The sequence below is a fragment of the Drosophila novamexicana genome, unplaced genomic scaffold, assembly GCF_003285875.2.
Source record: "Drosophila novamexicana strain 15010-1031.04,08,12 unplaced genomic scaffold, DnovRS2.1 tig00000193-arrow-pilon, whole genome shotgun sequence".
Taxonomy (NCBI): Eukaryota; Metazoa; Arthropoda; class Insecta; order Diptera; family Drosophilidae; genus Drosophila; species Drosophila novamexicana.
This window is the reverse complement of record NW_020824787.1, coordinates 4300294-4312397: the sequence shown is the minus strand read 5'-3', so window position 1 is coordinate 4312397 and position 12104 is coordinate 4300294. Positions and strand designations below refer to the sequence as shown.

Below are 12104 nucleotides of genomic sequence, written 5' to 3'. Positions count from 1 at the left end.
TTTTGGTAAATTGCAAGGGCTACTTATTCCAACAGCTTCAGTTATTTCAATATTTTCCGAAACATGCATTGGCATCTAACGGGTTTTTCACCCGCATTTTTCAAAAATTCCACTCGTTACTTTGCACAAAACTCTCAACATTCTCCCAGTGAGCAGAATTCGCTCAGCTGAATTTGTAAGCGCTGCGAGCACCGGAATTTGAAGAGCTCCGAAAAATTGTGAAACTCTTTTTGGCAATGCGCAGACTCAACAATTTCTTGAACGCCGGCAGAATTCAGCAACAAATGTTGTTTATGCTGCGAGGCTGTTGATAATAAACAAAACGAAACGCTGCAGTTAACAATAAAAGAGAATTTTATACTAATGATAAAAAAAGGATATATAAAGATTGAGCTAATGATCAGAAATTTTAAGAAAATACTGGAAAACAGAAAAAACGAATTTACAAAATATATTTAATTTTTGCAACTTTTCTAGAATATTTTAAGCTTATTTCATTTAATTTAAGTACTCTAATCACTATTGAGCTTGGAGCTTAGCTTCCGAACAGCTGATTTGTGTGCTGCATGCAGGAATTTCGCTCGTACTCCGAATTTTCAAGGCGCACGAAGCGTAAACAACGAAGTTACGAGCCCGACGAAAAACTCACCACTCTCGGAAGAGACGGGGTGTGGGGCTGGTTGCTGCTGGGGGTAGGCAGGCATAACTGTTAACTGTTGGCCCGTTGGCGTTCAGTTGAGTTTTGGTTACTGCCGCCAACGGTTAACGGTTTGGAGCGAGCCACGCGTTCAATCACTGCCACATTGCCACTTGCCACAGTCGCAGTCGCAGCGGCATCTGATAAAAACAACAACAGCAAAAAAAAATAAAACAAAAAAAGGAGAGAAAAACATAAACAAACATTTTGGCAAAGTTTTGGCTGCCGGTTACGGAAAACGTGTTGCACGTCGAGTGTGCCGTGTGTTTTAATTGTTTAATTTGCGAGGCATCGCCAACATGCGAAACTCAAGTGGCCACCAGGTGGCAGCCGCAGCCACGACGCTGATGCGCCGCAAGATTTTGGTGGCAAACGGAAATGCAAAAGCTAACGGAAGCGGAAGCATTTAGGCAAAGTGCCTGCTTTCTTGCCAGCGGCAAGCGCAATGTGTGTGCATGTGTGTGTCTGTGTGAAATGCTGGGCAAACTGAGCGCCTAGTAAAAGCCGGCGACCTAGCCAAAAGTTGCAGCTGAAACTCGCAATAAAAAATTGAATACGAATACTGATAAGGGAAAAAAAAAACAACCTCACAGCAGCTGCACATCCTTGGCGATCCTTTTGTGCATGTGGTGTGTTTGTGTAGGTGTGTCTGTGTGTGTGTGGCAAGCAAATAAATGCTTTTGCAACGCTTTTTTAGCCATTTTATCTCAAGTCGAAATACTGTAAAAAATTGTAAAATGGATTTACGTTTCGTATTCATCGTTTTTCTGCTGAAGTGGACGTATGCACAAGGTAAGACCATGTTTGGACTCCTTCTACAACTGTGTGTGTGTGCTTTATGTGTGTGTTTTGTGTGTTATAAGTGTGTGTGTGTCTGTGTGTTTGCTTGCCCATTCTGTTTGTGCAGCAGCAGCAGCTGCTGAAGTGCAGTTTCTCGCATTTGTTCAAGTGCTGCTGCTGCAATTGCAAATATGCCATAGAAAATGCCTGGTAGCTCGGCGTTATATGAGTATTTATTATATATACACTAATGTGTGGCTCTTTGAGTGTGTGCCTCAGTGTGTGTGTGTGTGTGTGGCACAGTAATGAGGTGCATTTAGCTGAGGTAACAGAGCGACTGGCCCCAAAGTGTGTGTGTGCGTGTGTGTGTTTTCCACTTGTCGCATTTGTGGTAAAAGTTTTGCAGCACAAACCAAAAAAGAAACTTTTCAAATGCACACAGGATTTTTTTATTTTTTTTTGTTGTATTATTGATGTTGGTTTTGCTGCTGAAAGGCGTAAGGTGTTGCCAAGTGCCAACAGTCGAATGTTTTCTGAAGCATTGCCAACAGCATATGGATTTCTAAAACAAGATTGTGAACTATTGTTTGAGATTTTCAGGGAAAACAGCGAAGTTTTATTTATTGTTTTTAATGCGCTATAATGCGGGCCCAAAGAAAAGTCGCTGATACGGCTTACAGTTTGAAATAATTCTCTGCACGTAGATTCAATGCATTTTGTTTTACACATACTTGAACCTTGGTTTTGGTCGTATGTTTTCAATTTAAATGCCTGTTCTACTGAAAATATTACAAGTCGTGAATATTTTCATACAGAAATCGCGGGCTAAATTCGATCTCAACCCAAAATTGGCATCTACCAAAAATGGTAAGTTATAGCCGATTGTTGGGGCCCAAGCTATTTATGCTTTGTGGCTGAGTTTTCTATTTATTCCATTTTAAGACTTATCATTTTAAAAATATATTTGGCTCAAATTGGGGTTCAGTTTGGCAAAATCATTCTTAAGATTTCGGCTGCATCCGGCTGGGTTTACTTAACTTTATTTCAACTATATATCAATATATTATATGAAAATCCTTTAAATTATAATTATATATTTTCATATAATATCCAGTTTCCAATTTTCTATATGACTTTCATATAATAATTTCAAGATCGTAAGTTAAGATTGAGCTAATAAGCAGTTATATTAATTTGCGCATAGTAACTGGAAAAGTATTTAAGTTTTGGCCAAGTTATGAGCTTATGTATTGATTAACTGTCTTTTTGCTTAGAGTAAATGTATCTTAGTTAAGTTTCGTTTAACATTCATTTACTCGTGCTCAAATAAACTTATTTGCTTGGTTTTCATACGAAAAACTTTTGCCCACCACAAAACAATTTCCGCTCTCAGTTGCCTTGCGCTGTCTTGCCCACCGCTAGCCCCCGCCAGGCCACTCGCTGCCTAACAACTCAAACAAATTAGGCAAAAGGAAAAAATACTTGTACGTATATAAATGAAATGCGGCCAAGAAAGCAGCAACCAGCCAGAGCGAAAGTCAGAGTCAGGGCCAGAGTTTGAGCCCGAGGGCAAACCAAATTATGAATGAGTTTCTTGTTGGTCTCGTATCTCTTTTTCTTTTGGCTCTTGCATAAAATATGCGCATTTAATAAGCCCCAAAATGAATACATATAGAACTCTTGTACTCTAACCGAAAGCAATAAGAGGCGCATGTAAATATGACCCTCCGAAATGGAGCGAACCGAACTGCACAAAACGGAAACGAAGCGACATAAAACACAAACGCTTTACCGCACATTAAGTGCAATCAGATGAATGCAAAAAGAATCCATACCCTGTACGCTTGAAGTATATGTTTTTTAAGAGAGCTTTAATAGTTCGACTTCCACAGATCAATAACTAATTGCATGGCATGTCTATTCTGTTTAAATAATTAATTAAGTTATCTACTGGAAACAAAAACGTATTCAAATATTTGCATCCTGTTTACAGCGTATCTGCTAGTCGAGCACTGTTTTAATCGTTGTTTTTCGGCGTCGGCCTTTTATTATTTTGTAGTTTCAGGCATGTAAACGAATTCAATTGAATAATATCCTGTCATTTTGTTGGGCAGCTCGACTCGTTTGGCATGTCAAAATTTTTATCAGCGCACCGAAAAATTCGCCACGGAGCAGTAAATAAATAAATCCCAGTTAAAAGCACAGACATACACACACACACACACACACACGTGCACAGGCCTGCGCTCAGAAGTATGCAATAAATTGTTGTTTCGGCTAGCATTGGCAAATTTATTGGCATTTTAGTGGCAGCAACTCGCACGGCTGCAACATCAAATAAAACAAATTAAATACTCTGTTTTTTTTTTTTTATTTGTCCCAACTTTTGTGCGCCGCCAAGTTGTTAGCTACATTCTTTTTTTTTTTTTATTTTATATTTGCTTTTTTATTTATTTATTTTTCTGTTTGTTGTGCAAAAGTTTTTGGCTTGCTCGCATTTTCTTGCGCCTAATTTATAAATTATTCATTTGGCGGAAGCAGCCATTGGGCCAATTATTATTTTCATTGCACGCTGAACTAAGTTCTAGTTCCAGTTCTAGTTCCAGTTGGCTGTTGTTCTTTAGGGGGCGCCACGTAAAAGTAGGCTACGGCAAAGGCAAAGGCAGGGCACACATACGCCTTGTTGGCCAAATTAATTTCTGTGCGTGTGTGTCTATACGTGTGTATGTGTGTGTGTTTTACTCCCTTCGTGCATTTATATATTTGTTGTTGTTTCATCTTGTGCCTTGCGGCCAAAGCGTCGGGCATAAATTTATTTGGCAAAAACTTTCGCAGACCGGAATATTAATGAGTATTTAACCTAAATTGTTGCCTTTGATAAGTGGCATGAAATGTTGCCAGCCCCCTTCGTTCAACCCGTCGGTATCAATGTGCCGCAGACAGCTATCTCTAGCCCCCAATAAATGGCTTGTGTGTGTGTGTGTGTGTGAGTCTGTGCTATGTTGCGTTAAATGACTTTAAAAAAAGGCCTAAAATTATTTTATATGGGCCTTAAAGACCGGGTCCTAATAGGGTTTTAGGCCCACAAATAAAGGCAAGTTATTTTCTCTTGTTCTTCTCTGGCATTTCTTTGTTGTCTTTTATTTTGGGTTGTTTTTTGGGTAATAAGCCCTAAAAGTATTTGGTACCAGTTATCCTTTTGTCTTATAGTTAATTGAGACGAAATGTGAAATTGTTGCGAATTCATATATAAAAGGTATTCGAGCGTTAAATGAATTTGCTAAGACTGTGCGGAAGTCCATTGAATGCAACTTAAGCAGCTTATTAGCTTTGTAAATAGATAAGTAAATTAAATGAATAATGAAATATTGCATTAAATTGCTTAGCGTGGCAAATATGAACATAAAATATAAGAAATTGATCAGCTTTTTGGCGACTATGCTACTATTCTAAGTTTTTATGGCATAGAAAATCGAATGGTTATTTTATTTAAGTTATTTAATTGAACATATTTTATATTAGAATCAGATTACAATTTAAATCAAAATTCCTTATATCTGTCTTAGATTAAATGCTTAAGAAATTACTATTTTGTCTTATAGGGTTTATTTTAATTGAATTGACATTCAAAACTGAAGTCAATTAAAATAATTTCGGTTCATTGAATTATTTAATGCAATCGTATCGAAATCCATTTCATTTAGTCGCATATTATTCATGCTGAAACTTATACGGCAGGCAACTGACATTAGAATGCAATTTGCCTTTGTCGGCGATTTCAAATTGGAGAAAGGCGCAATATTTTAATTAATTTCTTCATCAATTCGATGCCTGTCATAATACACATAGCATAAACAGACAGGGAAAGACACATAAATGTGTATACACACATGTTCTTAAACAAACAAATCATTAAGGATAGACACATTTATTTATTTATCTAACGTTTCCTTTAATATACGAGTGTGTGTGTGTGTGTGTGAACAAACAATGAAATATGCTGCAAAGGACATGCAGGACTCTGAGCTCAATTATGCTGATGCCTTTCAGCGCCCGAAATAATGGCAATATTTTGATTAAGTTAATTAAGTGATTTCTCGTTTTTGCTAAACAACAACGGCAACAACAACAGAAACAACAACAATAACAAACAATAACACAACGACAATGCCTATCAACAGCAATTCGTGTTCCTGTTGGGCTAATCCTGGCGCAGCTTGACATGATTACCCGCTGAGCCTTTGTGTGTGAGCGTTTGCCACATGAAAACATATTTCATGCCATTATGCGCAAAACTAGGCCAAAAACAACAGCTAGCACTGCGGACAGAAACAGGCAGAAACAACGACAACGACAGCGACAACAACATCGACCAATTGCCACTAATGAATTGCGCTAGTAAATTTTCTGAAGCAGCTGCCAAGGCGCAGCGGGACTATCAAAAGTTTAAAGTGCCTCTAAAGTGTGGGCCTTAAAAACAAACGAAATAAATACAAAAACTGAAAAATCGTTTAACTGACCAAGTCGACGTCCGAATACTCTTTGAAGTAAAGCTTTGCGATAGAAAGCAAGATATTCATACACTTACTAAACGTGACTTAAATAAACGCAAACGTGATTGTTTTCTGTTAATACTCTCTTCAGAAGTTGAAACGGCGATAAAAAGGCGATATTGCTTTCAAGCTCTACACAGACTCAGCTCGCTTAAGCTTTCTCTTTTTTATGACTATTATAAAATATTCTTTTATGAATTGTACCAAATATGCTGTATAATAAGCTCAGTTCAAGAAACTGCCAATTTGCTTAACCTATTTTATAAAGTTTAAGCTGCGTTTCATATTTAATATACCCATTTAAGTGTTGTGAAACGACTCGAGACAACAAACTCTGACATAAACAAGTGTTGAGCATATTTTTTATGACAAGTTTTCGCATATTTTTGTGTGGCTGTGCATTTTGTGGCAACCCTGGCGCCAGCGCAATCATAAAGCATTGAGTGACCAGACGGCTAGGGGGTCCTGTCAGTGTCCGTGTCCGCGTCCGCGTCCGTGTCCGGGTTAAGAATGCCGAACGGCCGTCTGGCGAGAAGCCGCCGCTGCTGCTGTCATCGTCTGCGACAGCTTTGGAGCTCTGGAGCCGGTTCTGTTGATTCGCCGCTTGGCACTTGTTCGCATTTCTCGCGCATTTTTTAAATGTTTACCCTTTCGACCCTTGAGCCAGGCACCCGTCAACGCCCCCGCGCCAAGTGTCATTGACATTTTAATGTGCTAATGAAGATAAGGGCCAAAAGCAAAGCTTACGCCATATAAGTTGAAGGAGAAGATGAAGAGAAAGACGAAGTAGAGGCAAAAATGAAAAATAAAATGCTAAAAATAAATTTTATAAAATTGTTATAAAAATAGTCGGGATTGAGTTGACGGGCAACATAAATGTCGTCTTTGACTCGTCCCGTTCCAAGAGCTCATTATGAGCAGAGTGCGGTTTTTAATTTTTATATGAACTCTGTATACATTTTGCGCGATGCTCTTCAAGGACCTGGCCAAGGACTTGCGGTGTTTATGAGCTGTTATGATTTTATTTTACATCAGTTTGTTTCGCGTTCGCCTTGGCGCCTTCTCTCTTCGCTCGCTTCTCTCTGGTTTCTCGCGCTTCTTTCGCTTGCAGTCAATTATGTCAAAGTTGTCAATTCAGAACGAAAATTGCAGGGCTTTCGCGTAAGCAGCTTTTGCCAGCAGCTGAGTGCAAAGTAAAAAATAAAACACAAATGTTAAATTTAGGTGATGATTTCATGAGCGAAAATTGAGCTGGACCGAAAAGTACCTAACATTGCGGAACTTCAGCGACTCTTGTTTATTTGAGATAGCTAAGTGGAATAGCAAATTGCAATCAGCAATAAGAATACTTAAGTAGTTGCTACGGCCAGCAAAAGTTTGTGGTTGAGTCTGAATTTAAACGTACTGCTTAGAAGACACTTAGAGCCAGACGAGCACTGAAATATTCCGGTTTGAATTCTGAATTAACACACAAGATAATATGTTAAAACTTAATAAGCTAAGGGAATTAATCTTTCAATTGAAGAGTAGCTCTTTTCACATAATTTTTATTAAGATAAACCTTTTAAAATTAGGTGTCTGCTACGATATGTGGAATACGTCGTGCCTATCAACTAACAGTGCTATGTTGTTAACATAATATAATATGTAAAGCAAACTTATTTCAACCAGTAATTTTGGTTCAGTTGTTTTTAACATAAGTTTATCATTGTCTATGTGGGTAACATAGACAATGATAAACTTATGTTGAAGATATGTCAGCTTTTAATAGTTAAGGAATTTATGTGCAGAATGTCTGATTCTTCTGTTACAGTTCGACAGAATGTAGCTGTTGGTAAAGCTAGCAATTAGCTCTTCTCTCACTCGTTCTCTCTTTTACCCATTCCATTCATTTAAGCTCTTAAAATGAATTTGTAAGGAACCAATGGATTAATCAATTCGAGAGCTTCATATTTTTCTATCTATTCCTAACATAATATAAATTTTAAGATTTCTACAGAATTCAATAACTCTTATTTAGCAAAATGTTATATTTTCTATACACAGCTTTAATATTCGGATATTGAAACTCAAATATTCTTCCAATATGTCCCCCCTATAGCCAACTTTAACAAACCCAAAATATGAACGCTTTATTTACCACTTATTCCGCTTGCCCAGTCACAAAATAGCAACAAGCAAACGCAGGCACTTAAATTTTAAATGCCAAGACGCAAACCCATTTTGTAACCCGTCAAAGACTATATTTAGATACATATATATTTAGAATAAATACATATTTTTATGACTTTAGGCCAGCGAGTCATAATTTTTGCCAACTCATTGCCTTTTGAGCCTCACACATACACACACACAGATAGAAAATCACGGCAAGGTCGAAAGGCGAGCAACAGCCTTTTTTTTTGGGACCAGCCATTTGTTGCTGCTGCCGGACGAAAAGGATACGAAGCATAGTCCTAGCCAAAGGACTGTTTAGCTGTGCTCAGCTGTTGCCCTGAGCAGCTTGCATAATTTATCAATGTCAGCAGGCGATGATGAACGCGCCCGAAATGTCGGGCCAGCAGATTGTCAAGACTCGTACACCCCTGCTCCGGACTAACTATGGCTGCAAATCGATAGGCCTTAACTTGTTGGACATTTCGACCAGAAGGAAAAGAAAGAAAAAACCTAAAGAAAAGGCCATAAAACTTGAGCTTTTTAACAAGCAAATCAAATGAAAAGCAGCCCAAGACAACAACGGACATGGTCTTTATGAATGGACCAGAAGCCGAACGTTGTGGCAACTCTGGCAAAAGGACATGCTGGACCATCAATGCTAAGCATTTTATGTGTGTGTGTGTGAACTCACCTTTTCTGTTCTTCTCGACTTTGCTCCTTTGTGTGCTTTGACATTTTATATTTATTAAAAAAGCGTCGGCAATTCGCAACGTTGGGAATCCCCTAAATAGGCATCCGGTCATAAAAACATGAATTGTGGCTCTTAGCAGCAAATCCAATTGGGCATAAATCGGCTTTGTTGTCGTCCAAAACACATGAGCACGCATAAAGGACCTGCCTCGGCGAAATTTAATGGCATTCTCCGTAAAGAGCCCGCTACGGACTTCTCCTCGCTAGCAACATTGAGGCTTTGGCCATGGCTTTGCTTTTGACTTTGGCTTTATTTTTATGTACATTTAAGCACAATGCGCTTATTGACTTAATGACAAACGTTGTTGTTGTTGTTGGCCATCAATGCTGCTGATAGGTTTCTGTAAAGTATGCGCTGAGCCTCGTTACCAATGGGTAATTGGCGAAGTACTTCAGTTACTTTTTTTTTTTTGTTGCCTATTCCTTGGCATTATCAAAAGATGCACTGCAAATTGCATTGCGGCTGTCATCAGCAGCTGCAAGCCCCCTACGGCCCCTCTTCCCGCTGCCTACGCTTGTCAACGCAAGCAACAATTCAACTCTCAAGTCTGCCTTTAGCTATTTTTTCAAGGATGTTTACAAATTTACAACACGAAAGTGAGTTTTCTTTCAATTTTGTTGCGCTGCCTGTTTGCCATTGGCAGAGGCAGCAGCTGAAGCAAGGAGTCGCTTTGAGTCCTGTCGTGACGAGTCGAGTCGAGTTGCGTCGAGTCGAGTCGAGTCGAGTCTGCGTCTTCTTGCCTGCCAGGCAGGATGCGCGCCTAAGTAGTTTTTGTATAATTGCACTCGTCATTGTCGTCCTTGTCGACATCCTTGTCGTGCCTGACTCTGCCTGCGACTCCCCGCCATGAACAGAGGCGCAGATACAACAACAACACCAGCAACAGCAACAACAGCAACAGCAATTAAGGAATGTTAACAAGCGCACTTTTCAACTTTGCTCGCGGCTGTTGCACTTCAAAGGTGTGCATGCCACGCCCCTATTGAACGACACCCAGCCTGTGCCCCTCGTCGTGTGTTAACTTATCTGTGGCAGCTTCTGTCTGATTCGAACAGTAGAAATTGTAAGCACTCTATAACCTATCTTTATCTCGGGAACATATAGATAATACTTGACTTGTGTTTGAAGCCAAAATGATAATGTGTAGGTATTTATGCTAAGAGATTCTGGAACCTGTACTATTTGTATATATTGAAATAACTTACTTTTTCATACATTTATTTATTCAATATTAAATAACCCATTTTCGAAAACATATTCAACCAAGTTTAGAGACTATGCGAGTTTGGGGAGACTCCCGTGCTCTAGTAAAAGATACTTGAGGTAACTATGAGATACATCAGACGCGTTTTTAATTAAGACTTGATTGAGAGGGCTCGAGTCGCACACTTAAAAATCAATTTGTAGTTAAGTGTAGGCAGACGCTGGGCATGCGTAATTAAACAAATCTGAAAATAATTGAAACTTTGCCTCGTAAATCCCAGACATAAACACCCAATACACACTCAAAAACACACAGACACACACATATATATATATATATATATGAGTAAACATATCGTATATCAGCTAAACTATGCAAGTTGTTGTTGAGCTTAAAAATTCCCATGTTGACAATTAAGTTAGCAGCAAAACAACAAAAACTACAGCAACAATGACAACGACAGCAAAACGCGTTAAAGGCACGCAACCCTTGGCCAAATGTGGGTGGTGCGGACAGTTGGGAACAATGCCTCGTTGACAACTAAGCAAACCATCCACCCGCCCAGCTCACACGGACAGTTAAAAACTGGTTTCTGGTTTCGTTTTGCTGGTTGGAACAACCCTAATTTGCTTTTAATAACTTCATAGGCAAAATCAGGCGGCAGCGAGGAGGCGGCGGCGATACCTTAAAAGTGTCCTTTTTTGCCATGTGAACTAAATACATAAAGCGTTAATTTCGATTTTGCTTAACGAGGGTTAAATGTGCGACCCTCAGCCCCCACACCAAAGCAAGTCGAGGGGAGCCCGTTACAAGCAAGCCAACTGTGCGTATACGCGATATCGATAACGATAATTACACATGCAGACATGGGCGATGCGCTCAGGTGAGAAATTCAATTTGCAAGCCAAGGCGCCCCTAGTTAAAAAAAAGTACCCTCCCCCCAGCAGAGGCGCGCATGTCTAAGTGTGTGTTTTGAGCAATCGAATGCGACTTGAGTTTTCCTTTTTTTGGGCAGTGTATCAAGTGCTGCGGCCGCATGACTGAGTGACTTTCTGTCATGCCATGCGATTTGCGCACACACAATATGGAAACTGATGCAGGCAGGAGGTGGCAGGAGGTGCTGCAGCAGCAGCTGGAGGCATATGACAAGCTCAAGTGTGTGGCAGTCGCATTCAATGCTGACGCATGTCATGAAGAGCAATGCAAGAAATCGAAAAGACACACACACATGCACACACAGCCAGTGGGCATAGAAACAATGCTTCATTTCCATCTCTTTCCAACTGTGATTTCATGTGAGACGCTTGACGCCTGGCTCCAGACCCAACAGATCCTGACATGGGGCTGCGCTTGACAGTCGTTTTGCAAACATGTCGAAGCCATTAAGACAATCATACGTTCTGCCTTCCCTTTTTTTTGGAGTGATTCTCTCTTTTTACATTTCTGCAGAATTTAGCATGCTTCATTCCGCTTTGGCAAGTTGTTTTTTATATGCCCATTCGTTCAATTCGTGTCTTCTCGTCTTGTTTTGCTTTCTTTTTTTCAGACTGTTTTGTTTTTGAAAAATGGCTGTCGCATCACTTCTATTGTATTTTTCGAGTGTGTGTTGTGTGTGTGTCTGTTGGGTGTTTGTCACAAAGATTTATGCGTTGCAATTTACACACACACACACACTCGAGCACACACACAAAGAGTAGACAAAACAAAAAGCCGAGAGTTTGTTTGACGCTCACATCGAGTGGAAGGCAACAAAGTGGTTCCAAACTGGAGGTGTTCAGGGCGGAGAGAAGAGGCGGGCTGGGGGTGTTGGAGGCGCTAAAGTGCTTACTGCAAAGCTGACCAAATAAGTGCTTCGTTTTAGCCTTCTTTGTGCTGCATTGTATAGATAATGGAAGCTTGTGCCGGTCATAACTCAACTTGGCTAACATGGTATAAGCGATCTATTATGGGCTTTTATAAATT

General features: G+C 39.7%; 1 protein-coding gene across 1 annotated transcript in view; it reads left to right on the top strand.

Annotated features, from left to right (window-relative positions):
* The first annotated feature begins 1419 nt into the window (after positions 1-1419).
* LOC115758998 (roundabout homolog 2) overlaps positions 1420-12104 on the top strand; it is a 46059-nt gene continuing 35374 nt past the window's right edge. The window contains exon 1 of the mRNA XM_030699799.1: positions 1420-1489. Coding sequence (XP_030555659.1) covers positions 1435-1489 — 55 coding nt within the window. The 5' untranslated portion in view covers positions 1420-1434. The remainder of the gene's footprint in view (positions 1490-12104) is intronic.